Consider the following 15,484-nt stretch of genomic DNA (forward strand, 5'->3'; position numbering starts at 1 on the left):
CAGCATTTTGGGAGCACTTTCACCAGACGGCGCGCTACTACCTTCTCAAGGGCAACTAGGGAGGGGCAATAAATTCCAGCCTTGCCAGCAAAGGCCACACTCTGAGAATGAAAAAATATAGCATTTGAACCCTTGGGTTGGATTGATGCTTTAAATTTCCTGACAGATATTTAATAATTATACTGAAGTTAAAATTCCTATTCTTCCAATTGCTGGTAGAATTTTTTTGTATTTGATGAAAACTGTATTATCCTTCAGTGCATATTGCCAGATTTATAGCAAAAAATCTTTCTGCAAAGCTAACAAAGAACAAAATAGCTTGAAAATTGTGTTAGGTTTCAACATAGGAATCTAAAATAAAAATATATTTAGATTGTTTACATTCAATGATGTTTCCCAATAAGATGTAGATTGAAAAGAGTTACTGATGATTGGGACATAGACACAAGATATATAACAAGATATATAGCACTGAAATTCCAAATTCATATTTTGCAGTAGTTTACTAGTTTATATGTACTATAGGTAGAAAAGTGTTTCCAATGTATTTCCTACATTTTGACCTATTGGCACAATATAAATATATTCCTTTGGGTTTTTCCTGTCTTTTTGGTTTGTAATAAACAATTGTTCACAAATAATTTCAACATGCGCTAATGAAGAGAAACATAGACTGTAAGCATGTCCAATTTGCATGGAGTGTCATGTTGGAGAGCTTCCATCTCTACTCTGAATATCAGAGCATCGATAGCAACTGGAGTTATCAAGGTGAGGTCATATTGCATGAACTTCAGAATAAACAAGCCTTCTGCAGTTTAAATATCAAATATGTAATGTGGCCATTTCTGAGATGTGGTAAGCTGTATTCACTTACATACATTTTTGTTTAGGTATACAGAAAATATGCATCATAAACATTTATTTTATCTTAAGCGGCTAGGGAAACAAGGATTTAAAGCATTAGCAGATAATGCTCTCAAAATATATAAAGCACTGGCTACGTTCCAAATATATTAGTTCATTTAGTTTAAATCCTCATTGTTTGTCCACCATTGTCAAGTATAAATACAATAGTCAGAGATATGTCCAGATGATGCATCAGTACCATATTCCTGCACATATAGGGATATATTTTCCTCTGATGTTAATGGTAACTCATCGCAGTTTTGCCACACAACCTGGAATGTGTGTACGGAATTAGTTTGTCAATACCTGTAAAGGCTAATCTTAGAAAGATGTGGGATATGAGTGGGGAGAAAGTACATCCTTAACTCTATTCACACCAGGCAGTAATTATTGTTGAAAAATCAGAGAACTCCCCCATATTGATCCAACTAAAAATATCAGTTTTCATGACCCAACCTCACACCCAATTTCTCCAATCAACTTTCTGATGACAGCTCCCCAATTCAATGACATTTGATACATTCAAGCAAATGAACTTGTGGTTGACAAGTGCACCATTCTTGAAATGGAGGGTATAGATATTTTGGAGATCAAGTTATAAGTGTCAGCATTTCTTTTAAGGTTTGAATGAAATAAATTCAATTCAATTCTCATACTCCAATGAATGACCTTGACGTGGAATGTATATGAGAAATTCATTTACAGTCCCCACTTATCCCAGAGAGCTGCCTACATCGGGCAAATAGCGTTAACCATTTGTCATCACCATCGGCGTCAATTACAACAGCGCCGCTTAAAACATATTAAGCGTGCCAACTAATTTGGGCAGTTCAAGGAGCTTTAATCAGCTGTTCTCACCTGTTTAAAGTGCGATTACTTTAATGATATGTCTGTCATTATCCTTTCATGATTTCTGCGACTTGGATCAGGCAGCCCCGTCACCTCCAGCAACCCCCACCTTTGCCCTGGGCCTCTAGAACTCTTCTGACTTCCGCGAGCCCTTATCAGCTTGTTGAGCTCCTCGTTGTAGCGGATGGCAAGCTGCAAGTGGTGGGAGATGATACACACCTTCTTGTTGTCCCGCGCCACTTTGCCTGCCAGCTCCAGGATCTCGGCTGCTAGCAGCTAAGTACACTGGGGCCCCAGCACCGATGCTTTTGCAGGGGCTTTACCTTTGGAAGAAGGCGAGTACTCTTTTGCACCATAGCACAGATGGGTATCTGTTTATAATGTGCATATACATTAAGATAAAGCAGCCAGCAAGGGATTCAACCAAAACTAGTGTTATTCTGACAACTAGTGTAAAAAAAGTACTCTTTTTAAGTTTCTTGGTTACACCATTCACTGCGTATAGCGGGCAAATCTCGTCGACAACAACACGCCTGCCATAAGCGATGGGGACTGTATTAGATTCAGCCGTATCTAGATAATACTGACACATAACTTCATACCCATAAACATCAAGCCTCTCCATATTAACAATGGTGCATCTATCAGCTGTGATTCATTCACCCGAGTATTTGAGCTGCCATCAGGAATCAATTTGGGCCAGGAGGGCTGACGTCGAGGTAAATTTTAAACTGTGAGCCAGGAAAGGGGTGTTGGGGGGGGGGGGGGGGGGGGGGGGTGGCATTTCTGGGTGTAAAATCCAGAAGGTAAGTGGGCAGGTCGCGATCTTTACTGAGGCCAATTAATTGCACTTCCGGGTTTCACAGGCTGGCTGGCTGTCGGGAGGGCCGCAGCCGTGGATCGGAGGGAGGGAGGGTTCATGGGCTGGGGAGGAGTTCGGGGGAAGATCATTGGTGTGGGGGGGCAAAGAAGAGATCAGGGGGCCGGGAAGAAGATCACAGTCACTGGAGGCCCAGTGAGGAGTCAGAGGTAGGAGGTGGTCCTGTTGGCCAGGTGAGCTTGTTGGTCCTGGGTGAAGCACTCCTGCTCCTCCGGGCCGACAAGCAGTGCAATAAAAGCATGCACCTCATGAATCTGGCCCTTTCCTGCCTGCTTTCACCTGACGTGAATGGGAAGCAATGGGAAACCCAAACAGGTAAGGTTGTTTTATTATTCCAATACACAAAATATTAAGTACCTCAAAGAGGTGCATTGCCCTTTTAAGTATTGGCCCACCGGCTTTAAGTGGGGGTGGGACTTCCTGGTGTCTGCTGTCCACACATACACAATCCTGCCTGGTTAAACCCAGAAGTAGGCGTGTTGGAGCTGGGATGCGGACCTGCTTTGAAAACGGAAGATTTTTTACTCCCCATCCGCCCCCAACCCACCCGTTCTTGGGAGTTAAAATTTACCCCCAGGAGTTGGGTCAGGTTGCAAATTTTTAAAACCTTTATCAGTTATGTCCACCTAAGTTTTGCTCCCTCTGTGGTTGGATTAAGTACAGTTCTTTCAGTTTTCCTGGTTAGTGCCAAATTAAATGTTTAGGAAGCGTGAAAATAGAATTATTTCATGTGACTTACGGTTGGCCGGTTTTCTGCAATTACCACTATCAAATTTATAATTTCATTAATTTAACTAGAAGTTAATTGTTGCCAGCCACCATTTTGAATCAAAGGTATGCAAACATAAAATAATTAAAGAAGAAAGCTTTGTTTTTACTGAAAGAGAAAAATATACCTCATGAGCCTTAAATTTTCATTGTTTTACATTATCCTGTCTGATCTTTAAATATCTGTCCAATGGACATTATAAATTATAGGAAATGCTGGCTTTAGACATGCATCAAATGTTCAGTATGATAGGCAGATCATAATTGTGCATAGTTTAAAAACTCCAGTTCATGCTAATTATCCAAGATTTATTATGTAATTGGAAAGTACTACATAAGTTAAATGTTGAAGTATGGACCCGATCTGTAAACATGGTCTCATTAAATATTACAATATGATTTTACTCCACACAGTCTATGTTAGTTTTGTAAGAATAAACTGCTTTTCTCAAAATCCATCAGTCTAGCATCTTAATTAGTTTCAATAGTGGCAAAATATTGTAATGATAATGGAATTAAACAGACTTAAATGGCAGTAGAAACTGGATATTTTCAGTAAAATATCCTTCGACTACCAGTGGAAATATCATTACCATAAAAATACTCAATTATAGGAAGTGTTCTGAAAACACACAATCTTGCCACTGCAAAATGTTTATTGCACAAAATACAGCTCTATGGTAATTTGGAAAACATATTATCTTAGTAACATTATCACAGATAGTCTCAGATACATTTCTGGAAATATATTTTCTGTGACCATGTATTGTAACTGCAATAAATCCCTAAACCTCAATCTCCCAGGTAAAATTTGTCCCTTAAGAATTATCCTTAAGAGTTTTAAAATGACAATCACATTGAATTCTCACTTACACACTTTATGTATATTGACAGATGCATTTGAGACAATACCTGTAATACTGCATGAAAAATAAAAACATAGCCCTATTATCATCAATATAAAGGCTCACAACACTGGTAATGAAATCCTTTCAGGAAATTAATTGTCAGATAGAAAATGTAATAGTAACACTTGAAATTTTCTGAGATGCCATTAAAGATGTCTAACTGAAATATTCTACTTAGAATAAAATCATCCAGTTTATCATTTAAAGACAATCAACAATGATTTCAGTACAGAGAATCAATTGGCTCCCGAGCCAGTATTCCTTACAAATAAATGTCCCCCAATCATGTCCCTAATAACTGATGCAAACCATGTATATAAATAATATATTATATATATATATATATATCTATATTATAGCACCATAATAAATGCTAGACGTTTAACTTAAATTATGGAGGGGTGATGAACAGAATAAGGACAGATGCAGATCCAAATGAGTCAGCACTTTCTAAGCCCACCTGCTGGTATTATGCCGAGAGGAAGTGGTGCTCTGACAGGCGTGAAGTTGGAATCTATGTCCCTCCCAGCATCAATCTGGGCTCGCAGGAGTAAAGCATGGGCCACTTCACTTACAGTCCCATCACCACCCACACACACCACTCTGTAAGAGCAACAAACAGAACATTATAAAAAATGATACTGGAGGAATCATTGTATATCGTTTAAATAAGCAAGACTATAATCATACCTTTTTGAGGGGAGTCATAGAGTCATAGAGTCATACAGCACGGATAGAGGCCCTTCGGCCCATCGTGTCCGCGCCGGCCATCAGCCCTGTCTACTCTAATCCCATATTCCAGCATTTGGGAGTGATAGTAAACATGGCCTATTTAATGCAACTTTAAATTAGACCGTATAATGTTTCTCACTGATATTTGTAGAGATATTGTTGATCAGTGCCCAGTCTCAACCTCTTCAGCAGGCTGGGCTAATCACCATGTGATTCCAATGTTAGTACTTTCTGAATAGTGATCTTATGAAGGGCACATATAGCAACCACTTTAGTTACGTGGATAGACTGGAGAAGCTGGGGTTATTCTCTTTGGAACAGGGATGGTTGTAAGGAGATTTGATAGAGGTATTCAAAATCACGAAGGGTCTAGACAGAGTAAATAGAGAGAAACTGTTCCCAAAATTTGCAGGGCTACGGGGAAAGGATGGGGGAGTGGGACTAGCTGGATTGCTCTTGCATAGAGCCAGCATGGACTCAATGGGCCGAATGGCCTCCTTCCATGCTGTAACCTTTCCATGATTCAATGCAAAAGACCTGCATGTGCCCATCCAGATTTATCAAGGCAGCGAAAGCTCATGTTGACTTGAGCAAGTTTGATTTTTTTAGTTCCCATAATGTCTTTGCAAATAAAAAAGAGAAACACTGCAATTAGAAATACATCAGGTTCGTTAGCATCTATAAAGAGAAAAGGCACCTGAGGAAGTTGCCCCACAACAAACCCCAAGGTGACTGGGAATCTAAGAATGACCAGGAAGAGGTATAGGATGATGATAACTTGCACATATTTGCTGGCCAGCCACAATATTAATCAGCAAGGTTGCTGAATGTGTTTAAGATCAGGATGGCCCAAAGTCTAAATGTTTTGGCTCTGGTTGTCCCAACACTGGAAGTTAAACAATTTGTCAGGATCTCAGAGATCCTAGTTTTCAACCTCCCTGGGATTCCTACTATTCTTCTTTCTTTGGATCAATGTTAAAGAAGTTTAGGCAAATATGCACAAGCAGCCCCCAACCATGATAAAATTACAGGAATTATCAGATCCACTATATCACCAATGCTATACAAAACCCTGGTTAGACCGCACCTGGAGTACTGTGAGCAGTTCTGGGCACCGCACCTTCGGAAGGACTTATTGGCCTTGGAGGGAGTGCAGCGTAGGTTTACTAGAATGATACCCGGACTTCAAGGGTTAAGTTACGAGGAGAGATTACACAAATTGGGGTTGTATTCTCTAGAGTTTAGAAGGTTAAGGGGTGACCTGATTGAAGTTTAAGATATTAAGGGGAACGGATAGGGTGGATAGAGAGAAACTATTTCCGCTGGTTGGGGATTCTAGGAGTAGGGGACACAGTCTAAAAATTAGAGCCAGACCTCTCAGGAGCGAGATTAGAAAACATTTCTACACACAAAGGGTGGTAGAAGTTTGGAACTCTCTTCCGCAAACGGCAATTGATACTAGCTCAATTGCTAAATTTAAATCTGAGATAGATAGCTTTTTGGCAACCAAAGGTATTAAGGGATATGGGCCAAAGGCAGGTATATGGAGCTAGATCACAGATCAGCCATGATCTTATCAAATGGCGGAGCAGGCACGAGGGGCTGAATGGTCTACTCCTGTTCCTATGTTCCTACACACTCCACCAGCCACTGATTCAATGGTTGTATACCAGATGCTAATGCATCGTGATAAAGTGACCACCCAGGAGATTAACCTTGTACTGCCTGATTAAGGATCCAAACAACTAGACTCGTGAAGCAGAAAGAGCTTTGCGCTGGTTTTTCAAAATGAAAATTATAATTACAGCGGAACTGCCATCATCTAAACTCCAATTATCCATCTTCCAGATTATCAGTCAAAACGTTAGCAGGACAAAAGCTTTGTACTAAATGTCATATCATGATCTGACATAAATCAACCTCTAGCAGCCTGAGATAGCTTAAATTCAGTTTGCTATTTGCACTGTGCTGATCTTCATTCCATGGATGACCAACTGATAGCCCTAGAGCCACCGGTGACCTCTGAATCCTTCCAATCTGGCCCTCAAAGACCAGATAGCTTAGTTCTATTTGTGTCTATGTTTCTTATTCACTGGCTTGTTCTGTTTGAATTTTCTAGGCCTGGAGATTTAGAAAGGGATGTTCTTCGTGCTGTTGCATCATCGGTGAATAAACCTTAGTTCAGAACATCAAGATGTATTAGTATCTGCAATTTGAGATATATGCAAACTAATGGGAACATAGACTTAATCTTTATATGTCATCGCCGGCATTCCACAGTCTGTACCTATGCAGCCGATAAAGACTAAATCATAAGCATTCCTGGCCTAGAGTATTGTATAATAACTAAGATAAAAAGTGGGGGATTCTTGATTATCTGCCCATTTCTATTATCCACCAGTGTGTAGGAGAATCCCTTCCATTAGAGTGGATAATAAAGGGTCCATTGGACTTATTTAACTCATAGAATATAACTTCTGAAACAATTACTCATTCCACATACTACAACAAGAACAACTTGCACTTATATAGTGCAAGGGTTGATGTTGCATAAATGGACTTTCAAAAGGCGTTTGATAAATTACCACATAATAGACTTGTTAGCAAAATTGAAGCCCATGGAATTGAGGGGGCAGTGGCTGCGAGGATATGAAATTGGCTAAGGGACAGAAAGCAGAGAGCTTTTTGAGGCCGGAGGGAAGTATGCATTGGTGTCAATGACCTGGACTTGGGTAACAAGGCATAATTTCAAAGTTTGTAGATGATATGAAACTCAAAAAAATAGTAAACAGTAAGGAGAATAGTAACAGACTTCAGGAGGACATGGAATGGTGAAATGGGCAGATGAAATTTAACGCAGAGAAGTGTGAAGTGATTCATTTTGGTAGGAAGAATGAGGAGTGGCAATATAAACTAAATGGTATAATTTTAAAGGGGGTGCAGGAACAGAGAAACGTGGTGGTGTAGGAACACAATCTTTGAAGGTGGCAGGACAAGTTGAGAAAGCTGTTAAAAAGGCATACGGGATCTTTGGCTTTATAAACATTTGCCTGAGGAAGGAGGAAATCTCCGAAAGCTTGTGAATTTAAAATAAAATTGCTGGACTATAACTTGGTGTTGTAAAATTGTTTACAATTTATAAATAGGGGCATAGACTACAAAACCAAGGAAGTTATGCTAAACCTTTATAAAACACTGGTTGGGCCCCAGTTGAAGTATTGTGGCCAATTCTAGGCACCACGCTTTAGGAAAGGTATCAAGGCCTTAGAGAGGGTGCAGAGGAGATTTACTAGAACGGCACCAGGGTTGAAAGACTTCAGTTACATGGAGAGTCTAGAGAAACTGGGGTTGTTCTCCTTAGAGCAGAGAAGTTTAAGGAGATATTTGATAGAAGAGTTCAAAGTCATGAAGGATTTTCATAGAGTAAATAAGGAGAAACTGTTTCCAGTGGCAGAAGGATCAGTAACATCTCAAGGCATTTGGGAAAATCAAAAAGAATGGATATCACCTATGGTGGTAGAATTAGGAGAACTGACCGAAAGCTTAGTCAAAAAGGGTTTGGAGAAAGCTTTTGAAGAACAAAAGAATGAAAGTACTTGTATTTATATTGTGCCTTTCACGAACTCAGGAGGCCCCAAAGCGCTTGACAGGCAATGAAGTAATTTTGAAGTGTTGTCATTGTTCTAATATAGGGAAATGCAGCAGCTAATTTATGCACAGCAAGATTCCACAAACAGTGAGCTAAATGTCCAATTAATCTGTTTTTTAATAATGTTAGATGAGTGATTAAAGTTAACCTGAACACCAGTAGACCTCCCCTGCTCTTTTTCAGTGACATGGGATCTTTTATGTCCACCTAATAGTGCAGATAGGGCATCGGTTTAGCATCTCATTAGAAAAACAGCACCTCAGACAGTGCATGACTCCTTCAATATTGTACTGAAGTGTCAGCCTAGATTATGTGCTCAAGACTCTGGAGTGGGACTTGAACCCACAACCTTCTGATTCAGAGACTTCTAAAGATAGAGACACAAGAAAGGAAGCAGAAGGGTTTAGGGATGGAGTTGTAGAATGTCAGGCTAAGCTGGCTTATTGTTCTGCCACCCATGGTGGGTGGAAGTAAAGGGGATATACAGAAGGCCAGAGAGTCAGAAGACCGAAGGGTGGGGAAGGGATGTAAAGCTAGAAATGTAGGTTGCAAAGCTAGGGTGGGCAAGGCCTTGGAGTGATTTGAAGATGAGGATGAGGATTTTAAATTCAATGCATGGGAGTCGCAGAGGCAGTGTAGATCAGCGAGAATGGGGATGACGGGCAGGCAGGTCTCATTAGGAATAAAATACAGGCCGCTGAGTTTTGTATGAGTTGGAGATAATGGAGGTGGAAGAATAGAAGATTACGTCAAGAGTGGACTTTTGAGGGTGATGATGGAGCTTTTGAAAGGGGAACGGAGTGCACCTGAGCAAAGCGAGCCTTTAATAAGATTAGCAGGCCTGGAGGCCAGAAAATATAATTGAGTGGTTAAGCAAGGGTGGTGAGTGGATCAAGAGAGTGGAAGGTAGGACTGAGTGCACAGTTCTGGTCTTCATATTGTAAAAAGGATATAGAGGCATTGGAGAAGGTGCAAAAAAGATTCACAAGGATGATATCAGACCTGAGAGAAAATACTTATCAGGAAAGGCTGAACAGGCTGGGGCTCTTTTCTCTAGGAAAGAGAAGGCTGAGGGGTGACCTGATAGAGGTCTTTAAGATAATGAAAGGGTGTGATAGGATAGATGTAGAGAAAATGTTTAAATTTATGGGGGAGTCCAAAACTAGAGATCATAAATATAAGACAGCCACTAATAAATCCAATAGAGAATTCAGGGGAAACGTCTTTACCTATAGAGTGGTAAGAATGTGGAACGTGCTACCACAGGAGTAATTGAGGCAAATAGCATAACTACATTTAAGGGGAAGCTAGATAAGCACATCTGGGAGAAAGGAATAGAAGGGTATGCTGACAGGGTTAGGTGAAGAAGGGTGGGAGGAGGCTCAAACGCCAGCATAGACCATTTGGGCCGAATCGCCTTTTTCTGTGCTGTAGCCTCGATGTTACTCCATGTCTCAAGGAAATAAGGAGAGAGGCCAAAGTGGGAATTAATGATAAAGGCTACACCACTGCCAATGCAGTTTGACAGGGCAAATAATGGAATGTGCAGCCAAGTGGGGAGACGTCGGTGAGTGGAAAGGTGTCACCACTCACGTGCAAAGTTTCTTTTAGGGCCAGGATGTCAATGGCTTCATCCACGAAGAGGTCATAGATGGTGAGGGTCCTGTTTGTGAGTGAATGTTCTGCAGGACAATGCGGAGAAGAACAGCGATTGATCCACTGGCAGGGTGGAGAGGGACAATGGAAGAAATAAGAGAATGGGAAGGCGGTTAGAGAGATTATCCCTCAAGGAAACTAAGTGTGGCAGAGAATACAAAAGAAAGGGCAGAGGGAAGTCATGGATTTGCCAAAGAGGGACACAATCCCTGGGTTAGTGGTAAGATAGAAGGTTAGCTAGGAGTGCTTTCGAGCAAGCAGTGGGATTAAGAAGTTCATGGTGTTGGAAAAGGTGTAAATGAAAGGGGGAATAGCTAGATGAGATGACAGCAGTGCAGGGCAAGGAAATTACTAAAAAAAGAAAAGTGGAGAGCCTGGGTTTAGAGCAGCAGCCAACATGAGTGAGGAGTGGACAGAGGGAGACCTGAAATTAAATGGACCAGTGATAGATAGCTAAGACAAATAGGGCCATAGTACAAAAAATGTTAAGATATCTAAAAATATTAAGACAAATCTAAAGGCACTGTATCAGGAAGCATTCGTAATAAGGTAGACGAATTAACAGCACAAATACATGTAAATGGATATGATATAATTGCGATTATGGAGACATAGCTACATGGTGACCAAGGCTGGGAGCTGAATATCCAAGGGTATTCGATATTTAGGAAGGACAGGCAAAAAGGAAAAGAAGTGGTGGCGTTGTTAGTAAAGGATGAAATCAGAGCAATAGTGAGAAAGGATATTGGATCAGAAAATCAAGATGTAGAATCAGTCTGGGTGGAGTTAAGAAGCACCAAGGGGCAGAAAACACTGGTGGGAGTTGTCTATAGGCCTCCAAACAGTAATTGTAATGTAGGGGATGGCATCAAACAGAAAATTAGAGATGCATGTAACAAGGGTACTACAGTAATCATGGGTGGCTTTAATCTACATATAGACTGGCCAAACCAAATTAGCAATAATACTGTGGAGGATGAATTCCTGCAGTGTGTACGAGATGTTTTTTTAGATCAGTACGTTGAGGAGCCAACTAGGGAACAGGCTATCCTAGATTGGGTATTGTGCAATGATAAGTGGTTAATTAATAATCTTGTTGTGCGGGGTCCTTTAGGGAAGAGTGACCATAACACGATAGAATTCTTCATTAAGATGGAAAGTGAAGTAGTCCAATCCAAAACTAGGGTCATAAACCTAAACAAAGGAAACTACGAAGGTATGAGGAGTGAGTTGGCTATGATAGATTGGGGAGCTTCATTAAAAGGCATGACGGTGGCTAGGCAATGGCTAACGTTTAAGGAACGAATGCATGAATTGCAACAGTTATACATTCCCTTCTGGCACAAAAACACAAAAGGAAAAACGGCCCAATCATAGCTAACAAAAGAAATTAAGGACAGTATTAGATCCAAAGAGGAGTCATATAAAGTTGCCAGAAAAAGTAGCAAGCCTGAGGATTGGGAGCAGTTTAGAATTCAGCAAAAAAGGACCAAGAGATTGATTAAGAGTGGAAAAATAGAGTATGAGAGCAAACTTGCAAGGAACATAAAAGTGGACTGTAAAAGCTTTTACAAGTATGTAAAAAGAAAAAGATTAGTGAAGACAAATGTAGGTCCCCTACAGTCAGAAATGGGAGAATTTATAATGGGGAACAAGGAAATGGCAGAGCAATTAAACAAATACTTTGGTTCTGTCTTCAAAGAAGAGGACACAAATAACTTCACAGAAATGCTAGGGAACCAAGGGACTAGTGAGAAGGTGGAAATAAAAAAAAGTGCTGTAGAAATTAATGGGATTGAAAGCCGATAAATCCACAGGGCCTGATAATCTACATCCCAGAGTACTAAAAGAGGTAGCCATGAAAATAGTGAATGCATTGATTGTCATCTTCCAAAATTCTATAGATTATGGAATAGTTCCTGCAGATTGGAGGGTGGCAAATGTAACTCCACTATTTAAAAAAGGGAGAGAGAAAACAGGGAACTACACATCGGTTAGCCTAACATCAGTAGTAGGGAAAATGCTAGAGTCTATTATAAAGGGTGTGATAACAGGACACATAGAAAATATCAACGGGATTAGACAAAGTCAACATGGATTTATGAAAGGGAAATCATGTTTGACAAACCTACTGGAGTTTTTGAGGATGTATCTGGTAGAATAGATAAGGGAGAACCACTGGATGTGGTTCATTTGGATTTTCAGAAGGCCTTTCATAAAGTCCCACATAAGAGGTTAGTGTGCAAAATTAAAGCACATGGGATTGGGGGTAATATACTGGCATGGATTGAAAATTGGTTAACAGACAGAAAACAGAGAGTAAGAATAAATGGGTCTTTCTCGGGTGGCAGGCAGTGACCAGTGGGGTACCGCAGGGATCAGTGCTTGGGCCCCAGCTATTCACAATATATATCAACGATTTGGATGAGGGAACCAAATGTAATATTTCCAAGTTTGCTGACGACACAAAATTAGATGGGATAGTGAGTTGTGAGGAGGATGCAAAGAGGCTTCAAGGCGATTTAGACAAGTTGAGTGAGTGGGCAAATATATGGCAGATGCAGTATAATGTGGATAAATGTGAAGGTATCCACTTCAGAAGGAAAAACAGAGAGGCAGAGTATTATTTAAATGGTGATAGATTGGGAAATGTCGATATACAAAGAGACCTGGGTGTCCATGCACACCAGTCACTGAAAGCAAACATGCAGGTGCAACAAGCAGTTAGGAAGGCAAATGGTATGTTGGCCTTCATTGCAAGAGGATTTGAGTACAGGAGCAAGAATGCAGTTATACAGGGCCTTGGTGAGACCACACCTGGAGTACTATGTGCAGTTTTGGTCTCGTTACCTAAGGATATACTTGCCATAAAGGGAGTGCAGCGAAGGTTCACCAGGCTGATTCCTGAGATGGCAGGACTGTCGTATGAGGAGAGATTGGGTTGACTAGGCCTGTATGCACTAGAGTTTAGAAGAATGAGAGGGGATCACATTGAAACGTATAAATCCTGACAGGGCTAGACAGACTGGATGCAGGGAGGATGTTTCCTCTGGCTGGGGGGTCCAAAACGAGGGGTCACAGTCTCAGGATACGGGGTAGGACATTTAGGACTGAGATGAGGAGAAATGTCTTCACTCAGGGGGTGGTGAACCTGTAGAATTCTCTACCACAGAAAGCTGTGGAGGCAAAGTCACTGAATATATTTAAGAAGGAGATATATAGATTTCTAGACACAGAGGCATCAAGGGGATTGGGAGAGAGCGGGAATATGGTATTGAGATAGAGGATCAGCCATGATCATATTGAATGGCAAAGCAGGCTCGAAGGGCCGAATGGCCTACTTCTGCTCCTATTTTCTATGTTTCTAAGTAAAGAGTGTCTTCGGGTAGAGTCTCAACACATGGCGGTAACTACACATTAAAATGACCAAAAACATGCACTAATCAATTTTTGCAATTGCCATACCAAAGGAATATTTGTTGAAACCTGAAAGGCTATTCAGTAATCAATGGACTGATATGAAATACCTCAGTTCTGAAAGACTATCCAGAAGTATGAATTGCAGATGTAAGCTCCGATTTAGGCAAAAAAATAGCTTTATCATTTTTTTTTCTTTAACAGAGGATGACAATGGCCCAGAAATTACTCAGAGTGGCGAACCAACATGCTTGCCGCTCCGTAGATTTATACTAATCCACTAACTTTACTGCGTGCACTTCCTCTAATAGGAAGCGTAGAAGAGCTCAATGTCAGCTCCAGCGAAGATAGGACACATGGGAGAAGCGAGAGGATCTATCTCTCCCCTCAACCAATCAGATTGCAGCATTTTTGAGAAGTTGCGAACAGTTTCTGCAAGCTGGAACGTAAAATCCAGGAAGTGAAAGGTACAACACTAAAATCATTTGTAAAAACAGTTATAGACAGTGAAAAAGAGAGGGTAAGAAATAATCAAATTAAGTAAAAGAGATGGAAGGGAAAAGTTAAAAGAAATGTTTTAATTTTAAAAAATTGTTATGACCAAAAACTATCAAAATAAGGAGTAATGAAATTCCACATTTTTAAAAGTTAATTTTTAATTGTTTGCCAGTCATTAAGACTTACGGCGCTGTTAAAATTTAGTTTAGACCTAGTATTTTTAAGCATACCTGTTATATGGCGATATTAGTTACTTTCCAGCTGTACAGAAGTGCAAGTTGGCACTGGTCCATTGATTCCACTGATTCCAGACGGCAATATCCCTTTAATTCAAAGATGTCATATCGCCGGCGAACCAGGAGGAGCAAGTTCCAGATTTCCACGTCTGTGCATGTGTGAATGCCGGAACTTGTTCCTTGATTTCGCCACTAACAACAGTGAGTGTTGTGGAGTTCACCCTTATTTTTTAAGCAATTTCCGGCCCATTGTTTAAGTCCTTGATCACATATGATAGTGTCACCACTATACATTGTAAACAAGAGCAGAAAATATTAAAAGGAGAGCTAAATTTGACTCAATGTAAGCAACGGGGAAATAAACTGTTGTATAAAACCTCGATACCAGCAGTCCTTTGCATGAAGGTACTTCATCATTGCTTACAGAACAGGTAATTAAACTCCCACCTGCTGTGACTCTACACAGAAGAGTTCTTTGTCTAAAAAAATTACTTCAATTGCAAATGGCTGATTATTGTTATTTAGTCATTGCAATGTTGGATACAATATCATTTGGAGAAAGGGTTACTTTCAGGAGAAACTCATCACAGTTTGACAGAATTCAACAAATATTTTGATGACTTTGGTTCCGTGTTTACCTACCCATCAAATTCTTGAATATCACATTCCTTGAGAATTGAAAAAGCATGTCCTTCATACTCTGTAACTACAGAAGAAAAACATGATCAGGAATAGAAAATAGAAGATATCTGAAGATTTGACAACACTTCTTATTAATTTGGTACCTTTGAACTTGTGGTTGACATATGTATGAACATATGGTAAGGCTATAAAAGGCAAATTTTACTAGAAAGTGTATTTTATAATTAAGAAAAAAGAAATGCAAACACAATCAGACGCCAAGGCAGTTAGTGCTGATTTTTCCAAAATTGAATACCCCTGTATAGCATATTCTAATTATCTTTACTTCCACATACTAAAATTA

The 15,484-nt window shown here is 40.2% G+C and overlaps 1 protein-coding gene across 3 annotated transcripts in view; it reads right to left on the minus strand.

Moving 5' to 3' along the window:
• The window catches only part of cerkl (ceramide kinase-like), a 157,482-nt gene that overhangs the window by 38,075 nt on the left and 103,923 nt on the right, over window positions 1-15,484 (minus strand). For all 3 annotated transcript variants that reach the window (XM_067987668.1, XM_067987670.1, XM_067987669.1), the window contains 2 exons: window positions 15,142-15,205; window positions 4,772-4,914 (listed from right to left, as the gene is read on the minus strand). In XM_067987668.1, the coding sequence (XP_067843769.1) occupies window positions 4,772-4,914; window positions 15,142-15,205 (207 nt within the window). The remainder of the gene's footprint in view (window positions 1-4,771; window positions 4,915-15,141; window positions 15,206-15,484) is intronic.

Source organism: Heptranchias perlo, chromosome 7 (assembly GCF_035084215.1).
Source record: "Heptranchias perlo isolate sHepPer1 chromosome 7, sHepPer1.hap1, whole genome shotgun sequence".
In the NCBI taxonomy this organism is placed as follows: Eukaryota; Metazoa; Chordata; class Chondrichthyes; order Hexanchiformes; family Hexanchidae; genus Heptranchias; species Heptranchias perlo.